The sequence below is a fragment of the Capronia epimyces genome, assembly GCF_000585565.1.
Source record: "Capronia epimyces CBS 606.96 chromosome Unknown aczIQ-supercont1.7, whole genome shotgun sequence".
Lineage (NCBI taxonomy): Eukaryota > Fungi > Ascomycota > Eurotiomycetes > Chaetothyriales > Herpotrichiellaceae > Capronia > Capronia epimyces.
In genome coordinates this window covers 708,256-729,958 of record NW_006912910.1, presented here as the reverse complement: position 1 = coordinate 729,958, position 21,703 = coordinate 708,256, and the positions used below count along the sequence as shown (strand labels likewise).

Here is a 21,703-nt window from a genome sequence, read left to right as displayed (position 1 = left end):
CAATAGCTTCGGCTCCCTCGAGCGCAGGCAGAGATCGAACCCATATGACCAGCGCGACCGAGACTCTCCCGCCCCACCATCCTCAGGACGTTCTGGTTCAGGAGGAGGGTATGGTGGTCTTCCACGGCCAAGATATACAGATGCAAATCCACCGCCGCAGACCGACTATGACACTGGGCGGACAAGGACGCCTCAGGACTATGAACAACGGCCACAGCGGCCACCAACCCGAGACCGGGACAGATCCTACAATGAGACCAGAGATCGAAACGCAGGTGGCATGGCAGGCACTATGCCACCGCCACCCTCCTTGCCGCCAAAACCCTCTGTGTCCAGCTTGAACCAACAGAGTGCAGCAAATGGTTACCCTCCCCCTCCCCCTCAAAATGTCGTCAGACATTATTCTCCTCGACGACCACCTAAGAGAATGGAAGAAATCCTGCGTCACATCCAATCGGACTGGAAGGATATGGAGGGAGACGAATGCGTCCCGGTCAAGATGGCGCTCCGGCTTATGGATCCGAGCTCGTTGGGGTTGGCCGACAAAGAAGGCGACTTTGCCGATACCCATGTGGATTTGCAGAAGAGCTTGAAGACCGTGGTCAATGAACACTATGCCGACTTTAACAGCGCCGTGGGCACATATCATAAGATTCAGAACGCGATCAAGGAAAGCCAGACTCGAGTCAGGCTACTCAAAGGCGGGTTGATGAGCGTGAGAGGCGGAATGCTGACCACCAGGCCTGAGTTGCGAGGCCTCGCTGAGGAAAGCAGGCAGCTGGACGAGCTGCTAGTCACCCTCGGCAATATCGAGTCGTTGAAGTCAATTCCTGGAAAGCTTGAAGAGAAGATCAGTGAGAAGAAATTCCTGGGGGCAGTGGACCTGCTGATGGAGAGCCTGAAAAGCATCACCAAGAGCGACCTCGATGGTATTGGAGCCATCTCCGATCTCAGAAGTTACTTCGTCAGCCAGGAGAGTACCTTGCTAGACATTCTTGTTGAAGAGTTGCACGATCATCTTTACCTTCGCAGCCCTTACTGCATGGATCGGTGGAGAGGCACAAAAGCTAATGGAGAAGAAAGAGATCCCAAGGACAATCTCATAGGCGGTGGTGAGAATGCTTGGGACCGACCTTTCAATAACTACCTGAACAATGTGGATGTCGCATCTCCTATGATCGAAGACGCGTCCAAAAATCCCGAGGCCGACACTTTCTATTATATCCATATGATTTTGGAGTCCTTGAACAAGCTCGGCCAACTTGGCGAGGCCATCTCTAGGATTGAACAACGGATGCCGATGGAACTATACAAGGTGGTTGAAAGGACGAACACTGAAATTGACGCCAAATATCCCAGCCATTTGAGAGGCCGGCTCAACAAAGAAAGCCGAAAGGCCGTGCTTCTACATCTCAACGACGGCCGAAGCCAGGTGTTGTCCGACTTCCTTTACACTCTGTACTCCAAATTTGAGGCTATTGCGGAGAGCCACCGTGTACTCCATGAGATTGTTGCCGGTATAGCAAGGCGGGAGAAATTGGCCAAGCCGGAAAAGTACACCGGCGGTTTCAAAGAGTTGTGGAAACTCTACCAAATGGAGATGCGGTCGTTGCTACATGACTATCTGGCTACGGATGGCGACATGGTGATCCGGTCTGGCCTAACCACAACCTCCAGCAATGACATTTTTGCCCGTCCCCAGCGCGACAAGAACAAGAGGATGTTCAAACTGTCGGAGATGGACCAGAAATCAGCGGCTATGAAAGCTGAAGAGGAGGAGCTAGACGATATACTAAAGAGCTCGGTGCCTGGGTTGGTCAGCAAATCTCGAGCTCTGAACGGAACAGATGTCGCCTTGGAACGCAGCGGCCAGGACAGTTCGGCTGCCGGACACAAGTTGTTGATCGAGCCGGGCGTCTTCAACATGCCCGTTCTCCTGCCTCCGTCCCTGACCTTCCTGCAGCGTCTGAAGGATGTGGTGCCTCCTACCTCGCACATTCCGATGAGCACGCTAACATCATTTTTGGACGATTTCCTCATCAACGTCTTTCACCCACAGCTGGAAGAGGCGGTCACCGAGCTCTGCACCCAATGCATGATCGACTTGGAAGCCTTCTCAGAGGATGCTCACTGGTCCAAGCAGTCGCCACATCCAATCTTCAAAGGCACCGTATCCTTCATGGCATTGATCCGCGCCTTTTCAGGGATGCTGAGCTCGATCCCTCAAGATCAGATGTTCACGCAACTCATTATCAACCAGCTGGTCACATACTACGACAAGTGTTATGGCTATTATAAGGCCATTGTCAGCCGAGTAACGCCATCAGATAGCAATCCAAATGTCAACACGCTAACCCTGAAGGCGGCCGCTTCGCTCGCCCAAGCGGGAGAGGTTCATGATGCCGCTTTGGAGTTGCTCAAATTGGACAGATCGAGCAGCGAGGGTGTCGCACGGTCAAGGCTCATCGCCAGGGAGGTTCAGTCGCTGCTTGCGGCCACAAAAGCGAACCCTCTGTCCTCCTACGACATCATCTCTGATCCCAAATCGGTCCACCAACTCTCGTTGCTCTACAACAGCATGCAGTGGCTATCTGCAGCCCTTGCGAAGATCAGACAGGTCGAAACAAGTTCGCATTCTGGGCTGTCACATGCTCGAAGCGGTTCACAAAGCAAGAATGCTCGTCGGTGGACATTGATCACCACTCTCCGGGGTCCTACGAAAACACCGTCTCTGCCTGGCGCTGCCAATCCCATCTTCTTGCCTTTGACCTCTGAAACCGCCATTGCATTCGATCAGACCGTATCGTCTTTCCGAACTCTTGCACAGACCAGTTTGTTGACTTTGCATATTGACATCCGCTGCGGAATCATCCATCAACTGTCTCGCACACTCAGCGGGCCGGGTATGGTCAAGCCGACATCACCAATCGACAACCGGGACTCGTCTGGTTCCCTGCCACTTGATTCTGGCCTGTATCCTTATGTTTTGTCGGGTCCACCCAGCTCGGCCTCACCCCTCGTTCTTGAATTGAACAACGACCTTATCGCTTTCGATTCCAACATCGCCGCCTACCTGGGCAGGAAGGAGCGTGACTTTATTCTCTCGGGTCTCGCAAGACTGGTCGATCGGTATCTTGTCATTGCCGCGGACAGGATCGGGGTCATGAACGAGAATGGCGCAGAGAGGTTCAGGATCGATGCTATGGTCGTGCAGCAAAACCTCCGGGCCATTCTGGCCAGTACCAGTTCGGGCCACGGGAGCGACGCAGAGAAAGTCAGCGACAAGGGCAAACCCAATCCTACTGGTCTCGGTATCTCTACCGAGCCTTCTGCAGAGGATGTCGACGACGAGGATTCTGGGCTGCTGTTATCTTCCTCGCGATACATTGATCTCTTCCTTTCTGGTCCGGATTCAATCCTCCAGCACGTCCAAGACCGCAAGTCTCAAAAGAAGGACGTGGGATATTCATATGATGAGCTGAGGACACTGGTGGAATTGTGGTTCAGTGCGAAGTTGAGGGGCGAGGATCGCGAGGAGGCCATAAGGGCGCGTAAGAGCTTGCAGGACGTACTTCTCGCGCTGGGCGAGGGAATGTGGGATTCTTGATTCGAAGTGTGGCATGGTGGAAGGTCTGGCACGGTGATGGAAGTGAAATGCTGCGGCAAGTCATTTGTTCATGAATTTGCAATGTATGAGGGGCTTGATGTCTGGCGATGGCAGCAAAAGTAAGAAGGTACTTACTGTCCTGCAGTGTGAGAATGTATCAAGTCATCAAGATATTGTCATCTGCTGTCTTTCTTCTCCCTTCCCCCATGCTTCTTGCTGCCGATGATGTATGATGATATCTCGGGTCGTTCGTGTCTCACAAGTAGGTAATATGCCGTAATTTCAATTCGGATCGCTTGGAAAATAGATACTCGATTGACTGGCTGAATCTATATTTCCGTGGGCTCAGAGAGCCCACCAACACAAGCCAATTCAATCAGCTGCGTCGCGCTGTCTTTCGACCCGATCAGCGCAAGCGCATATCAAAGACTAGAGAGAGGTTGGTAAGTGTAGTCCTCCGGTCTCATTCGCCCAGGGCGATGTGGAGGCTGAAGCAGGCTTTCTGTTGTTCGGCTGTGACAGGGCCGGAGCGAGGGTCCGACCACTTGTTAGCGGCATCCTACTGTACTTTTCCATAACCAGGGGAGAAGAGAAATTTGCAGAACTGTGGGAACCTGCCTGGATCAAGTCTCGAGTTGAGTGTTATGTGTATCAAGGTCCTGTCGAGGGATGGGCTTTCTGGGCTTAGATCGAAAGTGCATAAACTTGGAAGACGTTTGCTGATTCTGGGCAGCCGCTGTCAGGTACCGAGTACTAGACCTGCAGAGTCACATCCATCCTGGGTCCGAAACACTGTGCTGAAAGAGGCGGTATGGGTTGATACATCCGCAACCCACTCTGAACCATTAGAAGATTTGTCCCCTTCTTGGGACGAGGTGTATTTTGCGGTTCTGCTTGCCGGTTTTTAGAAGAGAGCTAACATCACAGAAAGCCATTCACTTTTCTACTGACGACCTTCCATTTCCGTTGGACGGGTTGTCTGATTGGTGTTACCCTGTGGTTTGAGCCAAGTCGCCGTCGGCTCCGTCATCAGTCCTGTTGCACTGGTGTCCGGATCCGCGGGCCTCAAGGTGAACTTTGCTTTCTGCTTGAAGAAATTTCCCCGGTCGACCTCAGGCGAGAGGTGATTGATTCCTGTGGAAGGAAGCGGCGGCAGTTCTAATTTAATGCATTTCTGCTGACAGAAGCATTGTGGCCATGTAAATGAACAAGAGAATGCAGGCGTATTTGTGGCACCGCTTCGGTAGAGTCCACGGCCCACGGCCATGCGGATCAATAGTGAAGCCCAGCCGGATCTATGATCCTAGCGCGTATATTTAAGGGTAGCCCACGGGACCCGACTTGTCAATCTTCACCGTTGTCGACCTTATCCATCATAGAGTGGCATGCTGGTCGTGAATTGCGCTTGCGGAAGGCACTGAGAGCAATTGATAACAGCTTAGCGTACCTGAGAATGCGGCATCGTATACCTCGAGGCTATACGTGACAGACTTGGTCGCCTGACAGAATTGTGTGCTTTCAGCACTGGACGGAGCCTACACCTTGAAGTGGTGATGAACCGACATCGACAAAGTCCGGGGATTAACTGCGGAATCGACAATATCTCAAACGATATAGCACTCTTGGCAAAAGATCGTGCTGTTGAGGGGAACGGGCCTCGACTCTGGAGCCTGTTTCGACAATCGTTGTGCAGACGCCCACGTGGCCGATTGCAGTGTTGGCATTGTGACAGTCGGGCAGCAATAGAGGACGGGTGTTACGGGGCGGGCGGTCTCCCCGCACGTAAAAAGAGGTCTAGAATAGCTGGCATTTTGTGCCAGGATTCAAGTCTTTCGGGGGTATTCCCCCAAGTGAGCGTGGACCTCCCGTGACAACGGGTGTCTGAACGCCCTGGTCAGGACAGAATGTCAAACCGGAGGGACAGGGCAGATGGTTATGAACAGTCGAAATCTCGAGTGCGTATTGGACGAGCCTGTGACCGTTGCAAGCTGAAAAAGTCAAAGGTCAGTCATCCATGAGTCTTAAAGATGCAAGGGCCTGCTGAAACCTGAGAGCCTTTCAACAGTGCGATGGTAATACTCCGTGTTCGAGTTGCGTCGTAAGCGACAGCACTTGCGAATACAGTGTCCGACGACGACGGGAGGCGAGAGACTGGTAAGTTTGCTGGCAAATGTTGTGCAGACGCCATATCACAAGCCCTAGTTGAGCCTGTTTGTCCTCCCTAACCATTTTCGTCAACCAGGTATTGGGGAATGCAAGACGTCATGGACGAAGCGTTGCAAAGACTCTACTGGGCCTGTAGAGAGAATCGAGGATTTCCTGGCATCATTCCAGACGAGAGCAGTGGCCGTGTCTCAACCGATGCTATTCTTCGTGGGTTAGGACTGAGTCCTCCACCAGTAGAGCGGCTGGGTCTCGGGACCACCCAGTCGGATTCTGCTTTGGACGTCGGACGGGGTTCCGAACGGTTATATCAACCACCAGACATCCAGTCAGATCGTACATCGAGAACTTCGACAAGCTCTTCGAAGCCAACGCCAATCTCCATGGTAAGGGAGGGCAGACTCGTTATGGGAGAGAGAGTTCCGGTGCCAGAAGGGCCAGGCTTGCAACCCCAGATATCGCCAACGCAGGCTCAGCCGGGGTGCGAATTGCCGAGTCTTCCCCCACAGATGTCTGAGGCTGTGGACGGTTCAATGGATCCTGCGATGCTCCAAGACGCTGATTTGGCCTTGATGAACCTTGATCGCGCGATGTACCCGGAGGCAATGCATTTTCAACCAGGCGAACAATTGGCGCAGCATGACCGGCGAACGCCACCACAGATTGACCATACCCCCCTGCAGACTCAGAATTCACAGGAGGCTGGCATTGTACCTAGCCAGGGTGCAGAATGGGAGGGTCAAAGAGAGTTGCAGGGTGCAGGAATGCTCCCTTGGCCAGGCACACTGGCTGCGGTGTACAGAGGTACCAAACTTAAGCCTGATGGGACTTCTTTCCACATTCCAAGTCCACAACAATAGACCAGAAAGTACTCCGCGAGACTGTGTCTCAACATGTCCCTTCTTCCGCCCATCCTCTCAGAACAACGGGTTCGACGCTCGAGAATGTGGAAGGGGGGAGATTTTAGGGATGTTGAGTCTCAGTCGTGCGCAGACGCCAGCCCTTGGCAACAAAGCAGGGCCTTCACATCGAGACGTTGAGACCCGACATTTGAGAGCTGGTGCGATCGGAGCAATCGTCTTCTGTTGTAGAACAGATGGGCGAAGGAGCCGACGGAAGTACATGCACTTGGGAGCAGAAAACACGCCACAGCTGCGGTGCTCTGAAGCAAGAAGACAGACGACCGCAATAGATCCCGAAATTGATGGACATCCAGGGGGGATTTTCCCTGTCCAAAGGATGGAGTGGTTGCAGAGAGGAAAATGGAAACAGCAACAAGCAACATTGAATTAAGAATGCGATCAATTGCCGGAAAAGGCTTCCGTGGCAGCAGGTGGTGGCAGGACTACTGCCTGGGCGCCGGCGACTTCCACGGGTTGGTCCACCTGGCTTGGAGCTCCTGAATGGTTGGAGCCGACCTCCGTCCTGCGTACCTACTCCATACTCTGTGGGAGAATGCATCCGCCCCCAGAGACAAAGGCATCGGGGCCCTAATAAGGCCGCATTAGGCGCCTACACAGTCCAGGCATATATGTACCTTAAGCCTAAGGAGGCACGAGGTAGGTACTGTACCTAAGTGAGGTACGCAGCATGGCCGCGCCGATGATTGGACTTGATTTACGCGTCCGTACGGATATACTGCAGTACTTACCTACATAGATTCTTGACGACGCCATCTCGCTCTGAGTCTTGTAGTTCACCGATCATTGAGCCTCCTCATCAAGCAGGATAATCCGGAGATAGATGCCCTTACATAACTCGCTAGTGGCTGAACACGTCCTGTACACTCGATCTTGTCACAGGGCTTTGGTGGTCGAGTTCTCCGTACAAACATGACCGTACCGCCATCATAGAGCGGGTTCAGAGCGGTCAGGCCCTGGTTTAGCTTGACATCTAGACCGTTGGATGGTGTTGAAGAAATTGACGATGCGAGGGAGGGGCGGTCACGTGAGCATAATCGATAACAAGATGCGTCGAACTACATACGTACTTCTTCCTCTGAAATCTGGGTTGTCTTCTTTCAGCATTACACCAACGACCATACCACCCTTGCACTTCAGCGTCTAACTGTAGAGTTCAGACCTATCATAGCCCCGCCACAGTCCTTGTTGATTGCCTCGCTGGTGCGTTAAAAACATCCGATATGTCATCGAATGTAGGACTTTCTACACCCCGCGGATCGGGCACCTCTGGCTACGTCCAACGGAATCTGTCGCTGTTAAAACCGCGCGACGCCGGTGTTGGCGTACCCTACAGCCTTGACTCTTCTTCACGGCTTCCAAAAACACGAAAGCCAGATCAAGAAATTCTGAACCATGACCGTTTAAGGGAGATTGAGGTCAAGGTGCTAGAACTTCGGGAAAAACTTGAAGACGAAGAGGTCGACGAGGACAAGATTGAGGACGAATGTGACAAACTGCGCGAAGATCTGACCTCAGAAATGGCACGCAAGAGAGACCAGGGAAGAAACAGGACGGGTGGAAAGGGACTGAAGAGCTACCAAGTCCACGAGTTAGCCGAGGCCAAAGAGCGAGAAAGTGACAGACTACGGAGGGCTTTAGGCTTGAAGCCTGATGAAATTTCAGAAGACGGTGAACATCCTATGGCCAGGCAGGAAAAAAGAAGACGAGAACGAGAAGAACTGCAAGACAAAGACGGATCTGAGGAAAAGAGGTAGTTACCTCTAAACCTTGAGGACTGATCCTAATGAAACCACCTCTGTGGGTGTCACAACATGCTCCTGAGACATAGCTCAAACTCACTTGGCCATTGGAACCATGAACCTAGTCTGCAATACAGGGCAGAACACCTTCGACACGACCAAAATGCAACCTGGACAATCCACCACAAACAAGCTATCGAGGCCTTCAAATACGTGAGACAGCTACACGGAGGTAGAGAAGTCTGGCTCATAATACCAATGCCAGTGTGCGTACTCCGCGTCGAGTTCTTGGCTGGTTAGAATTCACTGCACCCACTGGTACGCGGTGTTAGTGACGAGGCTGGCCAGTAAGGAACCAGCATTCTGGCCAACTTCACCGCACCGCGCAGCGCAGCGCGTTTCGACCCTTAATATATTATTGTCGCCAAATTCCTGTCAGGATTCAGCCCAACTTGAAGTCTCACATGACCATCCCCGGATGGTCTAGTGGTACGGAGGCCGGGCTGAATCCTGACCTGCCACCAAAAAAAGGGAAGGCGGAGAGGGACTGGGCTGCCTTAGCAGGTACAGTATCCTATAACCCAAAAAAAAAACCTCCATCATCAAGATGACCTCCTAAAAAAAAGGAGAGATAGGTTTCTGTTCCTGCTCCCAAGTGAGGGCGGGAATAGTTTTTGCCATTTTCACCGAAGGATTGCCACCAGACCCTGGTGGAAGAGTCCCCAAGATCTCCGCTGAAGGTCACGCTGGCAACTTTGTTCGACATGCCCATTCAAATCCGTCATTTTTTGGCCTGAAACGCAGACTTTGGTACAATCCGGATCTCACAGCCTGGCCGATGATGTGCTTGCTGGTCCCACACGACTCTACACTACATGTACGCGCACCTCAGCGTGGAATAACCAAGCCTCCAGGGCCAGGCAATCCTGGCACAACTGCACACGACATCATCCACTCGTTCTGAATCCTTCAGTGGCTGCAGGATCACAAATTTAAGTGACTAAGTTTCATGCTCATCAAGTCATGACGCTGGTGCTTATCAGTGAGTTTGTGCTCAAGGGGGTCTAGATAGAGAATGAGCTGATGTAGTACTGCGACGCGGAAGTCAATATTACTCCCAGATTGTTAGAGAGTTGAGCTCACCGTAAGACACGACTCGTCTTCGCTCCCATTGTCATCGTTGGGCAAATACACATACAAGATCAAGCCGCTTTCGTTGATAAAACATGCAATGACCTTGGCACTAACTCTACCCACGCTCAACACCCTCGACCAGTCTTTTGCATCGATTCTGACCTTGGACCAGCCGGCTTCATTCTCCCCGTTCGGCCCACCCAGCTCTTTCATTATGGTGCTGGGATGCTCTCTCACGCCTTGCGATCCATCGGGGAGATGAGCGGGATCAAGTTCAGGGTTAATGAGGCCGGTCCACCGGCTTGTGATGTTAAGCGCATCTGTCTTGACTGAAATCTTCAGCGAGCCGTGCATGTTGGCGCTGAGTTCTAAGCGAGGACTGGTAGCTGATGACCCCTTTGTAGTAGCAACGGCCACTCTGGTAAATCGGTCCGATATCGTTTTGATTTGTGCGAGAGGGGGCAGGTAGATGTTAACATCCGGCTCCTGGGTTCGAGGTTGATGGATCCTTTCCACCACTTCCATCGAGAGTACTTTCACCGGTATATCTTGGGTGATGACTGTCTCTCTTTCCCTTGGGCCCCCTCCATGCCCGCCGATGAAGGATACATCAGGCACGTCGTCGTTGAAATCAAACTCGCCAGATTCGGCGCCAATTCGGGTCGTCGTGGTTGGGGCTGCAACAAGATTATTTCCGCTGCTGAATGTGTTCGTAACGATCGTCAAGGATAACATGGGCACATTGTCCTTCTTGGTCAGCCTGATCTGCGCCGATGTCGAACCATATGCCGACTTGAGGGCTCGGGACAGGGCCTGGATAGGAACCTCCAGGTTGATTGTGTTCTTTGGCGAGGCGGACTGAAGTATGTACGTCTCGAAGACTGTTTCGGGCTTCAGGACGGACCAGACCTGACTACCCTTGTCAGGGATGATGGTAAATTGGACATCATCGTCGTTCAGTCTACACCAGGCTATCTGCCCAAGTGAAGCCAAAGAAGCGCAGAACTCTGAGAGGCGTCAGCAAGTAGCAGGCAAACAGAATGAGAAATGCGCTCACTTGCGAACAAGTTCACATTCTTAATTTGGCCCTTGAACCGCATTGCATTGTGGCATGCAGTCTGCGGTCAGTATCAAGGTGAAACCGGAAGTACTACCGAGCGGCGAGGGCGGGATCACTGACAAGCGATCACTGACCCTCAGCCTTTTGGCACACGAGACCGCGTTCCTCCACAATCACGTACATACATACATAACTACGTACTATGCCTAAAGCGCCATGTCGCGTCTTCCGGCAACGCGCCAGGGCCCAGGGCCCAAGGGGCACCACTCAGCCCGGACCTGTGGAGGACGGACCTCGCGTATCTACCACTACTATTTGTCCCTCCCCCTGGGCGAACTGATTGCCGTCGATTTTCCTGATTCTGGACAGGGGACAGCCGAGTCCTGAGAACCTCTGCGGGAGGCAAATCCAGCGTCTTCGGAGGCTGCGCCTTTGCAAGCACGTCTCTTGCCGGCTCTACCTCCTTTCCCCTCTTCCTCATGATCATGACCTCTGCTATCTAGGCGTCCGCTGTGCCATCCTTCCCTCAAGTGTCCTGACTATCGCTTTCCTCGGACTCGACCTAAATACCAGATCCAAAGACCCCACAGCGTTGACCAACCTGAGTGTCCTTGTATACGCTCGTACAGCTCCAGCATGCTCCGCGTTTTGATCTCAGCTGGCTGGGATCTCATTAAGAAGAAAAGAGTTCGTGCTGGCGAGATAACTACAAACGCCTGAGCGAGAAGGAGATGGCCGTCTCGACTCCCACCATGCCGCATTTTCCTCGCTTCGATCCCCCTCTCGATTCTCGATCTCCGTCTCGATCTCCTCGTCGTAAAGGTCACTTCGCCGTCAAAGAGCTTGATCCTCTCCTTGCAAATCTATCTCCAGATTCTACATTGAAGGCTCTTCAAGCTACCGAAACCATCCCCGGCGGCTCTGCACAGGATGCGTTGACTTCGAGTATTGGTGACGCAACTCCTGCGGAACGAGAAATCGGTATAAGAGCTGCTTTCGCTGCACAAAAACTTCGTGAATGGCAGATCGAATTATCACAATGGACGTGGCCTGGCAAACGAGAACGTGCTCTAGGCCTAGGGTTTATCCCTCCACGAGAAGCCCGGGAGACGAACAGTGAATATCGGGGGTTTCTGCCCGTATCCTTAGCGGAGCAATACGATGCGAGACTCGAGGAAATTAGAGATGACCTTGACAGTCTGGGAATGGAAGACATCAAAGACCATGTACTGGAGGCGCATGTTCCGTCTGCATCATCGCCGTTGTCGTTCAGGTCCACTGCTATTCGCACAAGCTATGGCAGGATGCGAGACTTTACAGCCTTGGTTACGGCTACTGTAATCCAGGCACTTCCAGATCTTGCGAAGTTGAACGCTTTGCTCGATACGTGGGACATACGCTTAAGGGTGCTGCGAAGCCTCTCACCTTTTCTTGCAACTATGCAGTCCACGGAACGTGAGATTGAGGCAGCTTTCCAGGCAATCAGGAACGCTGAATCGGCACAAAATGTCAGAGCCGAATCGTTCGAGAACAGGAAGTTGGCTTTGGGCGGTCGAGTCTCCGATCTAGGTCGATGGGTTGATCGACTTCTTGATATGCTCGAAGGGCACGAGGATTCGCTGCCGCAAGGCTGGATTGATCAGTTGGAAAAGATTGAGCTGGACTATGCTACTTGGGTGGTCGAAGCTCAGCATCTTGTTCACCAAAACGAACTATCTTCGAGAATGGTCAAGGATTCCGTGGCTGAAGAGATGCCCGTGAACTTGGTGACTGATGAATCCATTCAAGAGGAGGTGGCTAGCGGAAAAGCGACTGCACCCGAACCAGAAGGGTTGCAATCCCTCTCTGGCACTGCTTTCCAACCGACGAATCCGCGCTCTGGTGTAGCGAACAAGGAAGAATCCCAACCAAAGCGGAAACCCTCCCTGAAGCTTGACATGTCCGGGCGCAGAGGACACAAGAGAGAAATGTCAAAGGTTTCAGTGGCAGACTCTACATACTCGACATTTTCAGACATATCCAATGCAGAGATCATGGACGCTAAAACCACCAGCGTGCTCCCGAGTCCGAAAGTCAGTGTTGTAGACAATCCGTTCCGGACGAGTCGGGATGAGCTCACCTGGTTTGGCAACCCTTCTGCTGCCCAGCAACATATGGCCTCCAGGCCGCCTGTGCTGCAGAGAGCTTCGACGGCGTTGATAGAAGTCGTGCCAAAAGAACAGCTGAAAGAGGTTCTGCTCAGACGCAGTGTGAGCTGGGACATGCTCTCTCGCGTTCCCTCGAGTCCTGAGAGTACTCCGACCAAGGCTCTGAAACAGTTGACCGGCTCTGATTCACCAAAGAAGACGGCGCCGGTAGCTGAGTTGGAGGCTTCAGTTCCAGGACAATGCTCTCCAGTCCGATCGACGGGTACGACTCCATTGTCCTCGCCCTCACTGCAAGTCGAGCCATTACACATTCAAAACAAGGATCAGCATGCAGATCCTGTCCTTCTGCCGTCTCTCCCTCGAAGATCAAGCAAGAGAAATGTCGTGGGCGGATACAATCCATCCTCCCCCCACAAATTAGTTGCAAGCATCGCTATGGACGTGAAGGAAAATAATCAAGATGATCAGACTCGAAATTTTTCGACCACTCCGCCAGAATCAGCATCCATCAGACCGCCGAGGCCCAAAGAATCTCTTGATGATAAGATCCAAGACATACTCACAACACTTCCAACTCAAATCCGGCTTACAAAGGATGGAGGATCATCGGGCTCTACGCAGCAGTCTTCAAGGTCGTCCACCCGTTCTTCCACACCAATTCCTTCTCTTACTTTGTCGCCGGCCAAGGCAGAGTCTTCCAGCCGCAAAAGTAGCTCCACAGAGCCTGAGATCCGTGTATATCATCTGAGCCGCACTGGTCAAGCTCGCGATGCTCCTCCAGTAAAACTCTTCGTCCGGGCAGTTGGAGATGGTCATCGTGTAATGGTCCGCGTGGGCGGAGGTTGGGCCGACTTGGCAGAGTATCTGAAGGAATACAGCCTTCATCATGGGAGCCGGGCCACTGTTGACGGTCGATTGGAAGTTGCCAGCTTTCCTGGCAGCCGCCCAAAGGACTCTCCGATTGCTGCCAACGGAAATGGAACGTCAGGACCTCAAGGTCGACCAAAGACTACATCTCCATCCGCGACTCAGACGACTTTTGGCCTCACTTCGTCGCCTGAGCTGGTCAACCCCAGGAGACGATCATCACCGTCAAGGCCTCGTTCTCCTGAAACTGTCCGAAAATCACCTCGAGGCGATGGTACATGGACTCCACCGCCAGTACCACCTATCCCATCATCCTACACCGCTACCTCTCCGACGATCGCGACCGCCACGAGGTCTGACATGGACGCTATCACCAGTTCTGTTGACCGAGACAGAGTTCAGTCCACGGCCCATTCACGACATTCCTCTGGTGCTGCTGGAGGGCTGTCTAATATGCGGTCTATCTCTATTAACAGCCCCGGGGTGACTACGACCACGGTCGTCACTCCTCCTGTCACATCAAGTTACACCCCGCTAGGCGCCGCTGGCCCGAAGATGAATGGACGACGAGCAGCTACTTTTGGTACGACCTCAACAGTTAGTAATGATGCCTGGGTGGAGGGCCTGGTCGGCAAAGCCAGAGCTGTGAGCGGAGGCAACTCGACCGTCGTACAGGCACCAACTATGACGACGACAACCACCACGACCACGATTCGTTCAACAACGCCAATAACTGGTCGGACTTCATATTTCGAGTCAAGTCCAAGTCCAAGATCGAGTCCCATGACCGGTTCCTCGAGTCCCAGCACTGGGTCTGTGGCTAGCGATGCAAAGAGCCGCCGCTCAAGTCTGAGCATCAGGTCTAAGAGCCGCATGAGTTTGAGCGACATGAGCGGGATCAAAAGAGTCTTTTTGCGGAAGAAGTCGGAGCAGATCAGATGACGCCTCTGCGTTCTGGGCCTGATGATTCATCATCTCTTGTCGAAAGTCCTGAGCCTGTCGACCCGATCGATATCATATCCCTTAGCTCAGCCCCATAAGGATAAGGCCACAGGACTTATAGGTAGCGCCGTCTAATAATAATTACGAAGATTCCAAACCCCCTGAGACCCTAATCATCGCTTTTGCCAGGATTGGACCGCCGTTCAAAGTTGTGAAAAGGGTATATAGCGGCTGGGAGCTTAGGAGCTCATCACATACTCGAGTGGAAGGCAACAATGATACCCTTCCACCACAGACAAGCACTGATCAGATGCTCTTTACAGAGAGAGGTTTCAATTCTCCCACTGCATTACTGATCTGTCTGCGGACTGCGACTGCTTTGGGGGATTGATTTGACATTGATACTAGTGGAATGGATTTCTCATCAGAAATTCGAGGCAGACAGCGTACAGTGCCGTTCTTGTTTATGTTCACCAAGCTCGAAAACATCTACCTACAATCTGCCAGGCCAGAATTTCCCCTTCTGCTTTGCTTCTCGCTCCCACGCCCAGTCATGTGCAAGGACTATTTCGACCTGAGCCGGGGAATCTTCGCCCTCCAACTGGATCCCGTGCTTCGAGGCAGCATGTAGCCGAGCCAAAGTCTCCTTTGAACTCGGAATGTCGACATGCATGCAGCAATGTCTCCCGGTCTCGTCGGTCCAGGTCGCAATATCCCTCTCCCCGGTCAGCAGGCGAACGTCGTGGCATGCGTCGCCTGCAAGGCACACAAACTTTGCGGGCTGATTGGACGTTTTGCACAACAGATTGATATGTCCCGGGAGATGACCAGGCGCGTTGACGATGTAGACCGTCCCATCTTTGAACAAGTCGATTGCTTGTGGGAACGAAGCCAGACGCTCCCACGAGAACCGGTCGTGATGCTCGGCATTAGGCGGAGGCAACTCTGTCGTGCGGTCTGACGGTAGCAGATCTGGTTCAAAGACCATATGCTTGCCCAAGTCGTGCTGCGTCTTCCCGCTCAGAAGATCAAGGACGCCATGGCCAACGATGAATTTGGTCTTCGGGTTGGAGAAGTCTCGTGGGAATCCGACGTGGTCGTAGTGGACATGGCTAAACACCACATAGTCGATGTCATCCACTCCTAATCCGCCTGCTGCAAGGGAGGCGACGACATCCGGATGTGTCGATATCGGTCCGCGACTAGCTAGATGGTCTCGCAGTGCTGTCGGGTACAGATTGAGATCCCTCCGCATGCCCAGGTCAAAAACAAGTCGTGTTAGCTTTCCGGTTTCTCCGTCGGTGTGTTGGATTAGGAAGGAAAGCGAAGGCACTGTCCGTTTGGCAACTGGATCTGCGGGTGTCACGAAGAATCGTTCGGGAATGGTGATATGACCCGTACTCAACGCATGGACAGAAACGGTATTCATTTTTTGTGGAATATCTGTCAGACCGGGGTGCGACTGCTCTCGATGGCGCTTTGAAAAAGGTGAAGTAGCCCGTCTGTAAAGTCGGATCTGTACCCTTGAGACTCAATTTCCAACTCTGAAGGGTGTCTGGTGCCATTATGCTCTCACAAGGTCGTTTATCACAAGTCCTTTCCCCCACATGTTTGTGGCCAATATTACCCCATAATCGTAGATTGTGGTGGTCTATGGCGGATGTGAAAAGTGAGGGGTACAACATACCCCAGGTGCCAGTTCTTGCTCGGGGCCATGTGGCTCTGAGAAGGCCCCGTAGACTGACTGACACGTACTCGAAGTCATACAGTAGAGAACCTCCGCATCAGAGCTAGCCAGGTGGTGGTGGCGTGGTGGAGGAGGAGGAGATCCAAATAGCAGCTGTTGTCCAAGCCTCGTGAGGGGAAGAGGAAGGGAAACGATGGTGTTTCCAGAACTGAGTTGAGTCTGTGTCTCTTCTCCACATGCTCCTGTCTGGATCTCACCGCGCGTGGGGATTTCAAAGGGACCTTTCCTGATCTTCTGTGATTCCAAAGCGCCGGCCGTGCTTGCTCAGACGCCTTCCAAAGCTTTGGCATCACCTCAAGTGTTGCTTGTCACGTTGTTTGTTGGCAACACTGGGTGGCACAAACTGAAGTGCCGACATGGATGCGGCCAGATCGTTGACGGTGCTATCCGAGACATGCTTGCTGGATTTGAGATTGCCAACTCCGATTTCTTCCTGCTCTCGCCTAGATGGCTCTGCACTGTCGCGGCGCGGTGGGACAGGAGCAGGGCTCTGTCGTTTGGGTCTCTGTTCCAATTGTGCCTCGTGTGTCCGATGTCTGCTCATTTGGGTCGGATCGGTAGCTGTAGAAACCCTCCTCCTCCGACCCTCGTGGAGCATCGACAATGACTTGTCAATACCAGTGTCGACGATGCGGAAATTGTACATCTTTGGGAACAAGTGCTTGTCCATCAGATGCAGCCGTCTTTTCTGCGGTGTAGAACAGCGTCTTTCGCACCCCTCGACGAAACAGGCATACGTCTTCTCACCTTTGGCTTGCAAGGCTTCTCGAAAGGTGTTGTGGTGTTCGTCAATGTGCAAGGCGAGGAAGTGGGCGGTGGGGAAGTTCTTGCCGCACGACGTGCATCTGTTCGAATGATCTTTGGCATAGTGAACCTCGAAGGCTTCGATCGACGCGAAATCAAGAGTCTCTCGATGCGGCGGCAGCGAACATTGAATGGCACTTTGGTGGGAAGCGGCCTCGTTCATGTCGGTTGCACTGATCCTTTTCGCAGTTGGGAATGCAGGCTGCTCCGGTATGAAAGGTTCCTCGTCCTCGGATGAAGAGTCGTGCGAGCGCTTAGCCATGGCGGTGAGAGGCTGACAGAATGCAGACCCAAGATGGAGGATCTCGCATCAGCTTCTAGCTTGGTGGAACCGCGTGGAAATCGTCCTGTAGGGAGTACAGTATGTTCCCCCTTTGTCCTGCCTGCGCAACAGCCGATGGCCACGGGTACTGTATAGAGTATGTTCAGAATGCACTACGGCGCACATAATCCTCGTCCTTTTATCAGATCCGAATGCGAGGCCTCTGCTACGCTGTTCCAGGTACTACCAGCCAGCTTCAAAGAGACGCCGACCGTGCTGGACTATTGTATTTCACAGCACACGCTTCCCACGTCCCACGTCCCACGTCCCATCGACCAAATGGTTGGCAAATTTCTCCAGGTGTGTCCATCCCACTTGCAACGAGCGAACCGAACCTAAACTAGGACAGCAGATATCTACGTAGGATGATTTCGAGAATGTAGGTACGGAGTACTAGGTAGTAAGGCTGTCGAAGAACGTCTATCTCAAGTTGCAAAGGGCCAAGTACGGAGCAGAAGGAGGGAGCAGGCCCCCTTAGCGTCGGATAGGGAAACACAGCCCTTAGCTCTTAGTGGGTTTAGGCATGGAACCGGGCCTGGTAGGGGAGATTCAGCAGGCTGATCAAGGGTCTCTAAGCTGCAAGTTGGCCCCCCCACGGTCCAGCGTAGTGCCTGGATGCTCCCTGAACCTTTTGCTGGGACAGTGCCGCGGGCGGCCACTTGGGCCTGTTGATTGGCTCTGTCCCGACTAGACTGACTCCTCCCTCCCTGTTTCTCGTCTGTGCTTCAGTGTTTCTACCACCCACCTAACCACTCGCCTAACCCCATGATCCCTGCCTCCCTCCTTACGCACCTCCATACTCCGTGCTGTGTCCCGTGCGTGCTGCCACGAACCTCTTCCACCCCCTTGTTGGTCCAGTGCCGTGTTTCAGGTTCGCCGACCATGCGACCATGATGCAAAATGTTCCTGTCCCATTGACAGCAGTGTCACTGGCCATCTACTGGTAGAGCCTCCCGACTCGTCATCCAAGTGGCCCAGCATCTACGCCTCTCGGATCCCAGATTCCTTCAGATATTACTCCTGATTCAGACGCCTTCTGCCGACAGTACGATCTGGCAGAGAACGTGTTTCCATTCCCACGCATCAGCCCTTTGTTCGACGGCACCTCCGTACCTACTACGTACCTTATCAGCCGCTCTGTGCTCTAGCTTGAAATTACAGCCCGGCTTCCTCGATTCTTTGTCTGCAGGCAAGCCAAACCATCTTCTGAAATGCCAGCTACTTGAAAAGAGGAGGATTACATTTCAGTATTTTGTTGTGTCCTCTCAGATGATGACGGAAAGGTGACGCGACAATGTTGGCCTCTAAATCACCTTACCTCGCGAATGTCTCGGCCGCTACTCAGCAAATACCCATCCGCAACTTCTCCGACGGATCACAAAGAACACAGCTGTCTTCGATGGCTCTACCAGACGGACTCTTCACATCTCCAACCGACTCAGAGTTTTCTGGTGTCTATGACGGACTGGACTCAATCCGAGCATGGGACGAGAAACAGGTGGGAGAATGGCTACACTCGATCCGCTGCGGACAATATGAATCGCTGTTCAAGACGAACAACTTCACTGGTGAAAGCCTATTGGAATGTGATCAGAAGATCTTGTCCGAGATGGGAATCAAGAAAATCGGGGACAGAGTACGAATCAATGTTGCAATAAAACAACTTCGCAACAAGTCTTCGTTGCTGCGCACCAAGAAGAACCGGGATTCTCTCGCAATTCTTGATGGCTTCGCAGCTACTCCTTCATCCTCCGACTCTCCTCGAACCCATGGATCTAGGTCACAGGCGGGGAGCGCCAAGCGGTTTTCTCGCCAGCTCGATCCAGCAGTACTGCAAAACTTCAACTCTGCCAGCACAGGGTTCAAGGTCGGGTCCAGGCCAAGCTCTCCACAAGCCGATATACATAGTGCTGGCTTGAGGTCTCATCGGTATGCTGGAAGCCCCATGGATGCCGGGAGGAGCAACCCGGGCACTGGTTATTTTAGCCAGCCAGGTTCAGCCAACTCCACATCTGGAAGACGTCCGGAGACACCCCAGCTCGCGAGTCAGACTACCCGAGCCGCTCACTTGCGACAAAACTCTAGTGTTGACGGGCTAACTCCCGGCGGATTGCCCACCGGGTCACCGGTCATCAAAATCATTCACAATGGTGGCCAAACCAAAGTTGTCAACATCAAATTCTGCAGAAACGCCGATGAAGTGACTTCGACCGTGCTCAAGAAATTGCTCCTTCCAGAGACACACTTTCGCAACTATTGCTTTTACGTCCTCAACGGTCTTGAACCTGAACCGGCCAATTGTCGTCGAGTCAGCGATAGCGAGCTTATGAGGATTTGCAACGAATCGACGCGATCAGAAAGAAACAGGCTCATCCTGCGCAAGATCAACGATGGCCCACCTGACCTGGAGGAGATCCGCAAGGCTGCGAAAATCGCGGCCGATGAATCGCAAGTCCTGCATAACAACGCATTGAGCACCAACAACATGCGCAATCAGATCAAACTTCAAAAGCTGACTGGAGAATCCTGGCATCATATTCAAGCGCCAATCTCTCCAGTCACCACAACCGACAGAAATCACAACGTCATAGCGACGGCGGATGAACAGGATCGGCAAGAAGCACAACGCCTGAGAGCCTCGAGCCAGCAGAGCACGAAGCTCCGCTCATTCTTTGGTGCTCGACCCCCGAGCGAGATGATCGTCCAGGAGTTGACCTCATATTTCCCTGCTCATCAACGTGAGGACATCGAGAAGACGATGAGGCTATCAGTACGCCGCTCGCAGCGTATGAGCCGGGCAGCAAGCCGGCTGAGCGTGATGAGTAATGTCAGCTATGCGTCGAGCCTGAAGGATGCTCCACCAGTACCTAGTATCCCCAGTATCGCCGACTCCTGGCTCGCTCAAGGCGGAACCAGTTCTCGAGCACCTGCAGGCAGACCGTTATCGGTCATGTCGACGAAGTTCAACCTTCCAAGTTTTGCCTTTAGAGATTCTATTGCGTCGTCAACCCTTCATCCACTACAGGAGGAATCGCCCGTTGAACCTAACCGGAAGTCATATGTTTCTTTTGATAGCGGGTCCGACACGGCAGCTGGGAGTGAAGCCCCGAGAGGCAGCTATTTTGACGAGAGCCCGGCTGGACTGAGTCCGGATAATCTCAACGAACGACTGTCCGTCATTGTTGCCGAAGATGGCGAGGAAGAAGACCAAGCATTGACATCCTTTCTCAACGGAAACAGCTTCGACAAGAACAACTGGATGAAGGGCGATTTGATAGGCGAGGGGTCGTTTGGCAGTGTTTACCTGGCTTTGCATGCTGTGACAGGTGAATTAATGGCTGTGAAACAAGTCGAGTTGCCCAATGTGGCCAAAGGCACAGAAGGTGATAAGAAGAAGACGGCAATGATCGCGGCGCTGAAGCAAGAAATCACGTTGCTGCAAGGACTTCGTCACCCACACATTGTGCAATATCTGGGCACATCATCCGACGAAGAGCATCTGAACATTTTCCTCGAGTATGTCCCTGGCGGGTCTATCGCAGGGATGCTGAAGCAGTACAACACCTTTCAAGAACCGCTGGTGCGCAATTTCACGCGCCAGATCCTCGAGGGCCTCTCATATCTGCACGAGCAGAACATCATCCACCGGGATATCAAGGGTGCCAACATTTTGGTCGACAACCGCGGCGCGGTCAAGATCTCGGATTTCGGCGTGTCCAAGCAAATCAACTTCAACGGCATGAGTGCCGCCCCAGGCACACGCACGTCGTTGCAAGGCAGTGTCTTCTGGATGGCCCCTGAGGTCGTCCGGCAGAGCGGCCAGTCCATCAAATCCGACATCTGGTCCGTGGGGTGTTTGGTGGTTGAGATGTTTACCGGCTCCCGCCCTTTTCCTTCCATGACGACCCTGCAGACATTGTTTGCCGTGGGCAGCAACAATGAGAAACCCTCAATTCCAGACACCGCCAGTGAGGATGCCAAAAAGTTCATGAACAAGACGTTTGAGGTGGACCATGAGAAGAGGCCGTCGGCGGATGAGCTGTTGAAGGAGAAGTTTTTGCTGCCGATGGCTTGAAATTGCAACTGGCAAATTCAACCCGCGAGAAGGGACATACATGTTCATGCGGGTGTATTTACTAAGGCTGGCTGAGCCAGAGCAGTGTCTTGCGACTTGCACACGTATAATTCCTTCTCGTGTGCTATACTTTTGCACACGCTTATTTGCAATGTGTGGAGGAAGAGACGGAG

General features: G+C 52.8%; 8 protein-coding genes across 8 annotated transcripts; 5 read left to right on the top strand and 3 right to left on the bottom strand.

Moving 5' to 3' along the window:
* Window positions 1-427: 427 nt before the first annotated feature.
* Window positions 428-3,607, top strand: A1O3_08069 (uncharacterized protein; the record flags this gene model as incomplete). Its single annotated transcript, XM_007738169.1, has 2 exons — window positions 428-3,239; window positions 3,336-3,607. The coding sequence occupies 2 exons, from the start codon at window positions 428-430 to the stop codon at window positions 3,605-3,607; spliced, it is 3,084 nt and encodes a 1,027-aa protein (XP_007736359.1).
* Window positions 3,608-5,511: 1,904 nt separating this feature from the next.
* Window positions 5,512-6,630, top strand: A1O3_08068 (uncharacterized protein; the record flags this gene model as incomplete). The annotated part of the gene is made up of 3 exons (XM_007738168.1): window positions 5,512-5,610; window positions 5,673-5,761; window positions 5,850-6,630. The coding sequence occupies 3 exons, from the start codon at window positions 5,512-5,514 to the stop codon at window positions 6,628-6,630; spliced, it is 969 nt and encodes a 322-aa protein (XP_007736358.1).
* A 1,283-nt stretch (window positions 6,631-7,913) lies between these two features.
* Window positions 7,914-8,447, top strand: A1O3_08067 (uncharacterized protein; the record flags this gene model as incomplete). The annotated part of the gene is made up of 1 exon (XM_007738167.1): window positions 7,914-8,447. One exon carries the CDS (start codon window positions 7,914-7,916, stop codon window positions 8,445-8,447), a length of 534 nt encoding a protein of 177 aa, XP_007736357.1.
* A 1,110-nt stretch (window positions 8,448-9,557) lies between these two features.
* A1O3_08066 (HUS1 checkpoint protein) lies at window positions 9,558-10,666 on the bottom strand (the record flags this gene model as incomplete). Its single annotated transcript, XM_007738166.1, has 2 exons — window positions 9,558-10,573; window positions 10,624-10,666. 2 exons carry the CDS (start codon window positions 10,664-10,666, stop codon window positions 9,558-9,560), a joined length of 1,059 nt encoding a protein of 352 aa, XP_007736356.1.
* Window positions 10,667-11,378: 712 nt separating this feature from the next.
* A1O3_08065 (uncharacterized protein) lies at window positions 11,379-14,582 on the top strand (the record flags this gene model as incomplete). The annotated part of the gene is made up of 1 exon (XM_007738165.1): window positions 11,379-14,582. One exon carries the CDS (start codon window positions 11,379-11,381, stop codon window positions 14,580-14,582), a length of 3,204 nt encoding a protein of 1,067 aa, XP_007736355.1.
* A 493-nt stretch (window positions 14,583-15,075) lies between these two features.
* A1O3_08064 (uncharacterized protein) lies at window positions 15,076-16,011 on the bottom strand (the record flags this gene model as incomplete). The annotated part of the gene is made up of 1 exon (XM_007738164.1): window positions 15,076-16,011. The coding sequence occupies one exon, from the start codon at window positions 16,009-16,011 to the stop codon at window positions 15,076-15,078; it is 936 nt and encodes a 311-aa protein (XP_007736354.1).
* Window positions 16,012-16,618: 607 nt separating this feature from the next.
* A1O3_08063 (uncharacterized protein) lies at window positions 16,619-17,395 on the bottom strand (the record flags this gene model as incomplete). The annotated part of the gene is made up of 1 exon (XM_007738163.1): window positions 16,619-17,395. One exon carries the CDS (start codon window positions 17,393-17,395, stop codon window positions 16,619-16,621), a length of 777 nt encoding a protein of 258 aa, XP_007736353.1.
* A 1,354-nt stretch (window positions 17,396-18,749) lies between these two features.
* A1O3_08062 (STE/STE11 protein kinase) lies at window positions 18,750-21,530 on the top strand (the record flags this gene model as incomplete). The annotated part of the gene is made up of 1 exon (XM_007738162.1): window positions 18,750-21,530. One exon carries the CDS (start codon window positions 18,750-18,752, stop codon window positions 21,528-21,530), a length of 2,781 nt encoding a protein of 926 aa, XP_007736352.1.
* Window positions 21,531-21,703: the final 173 nt, after the last annotated feature.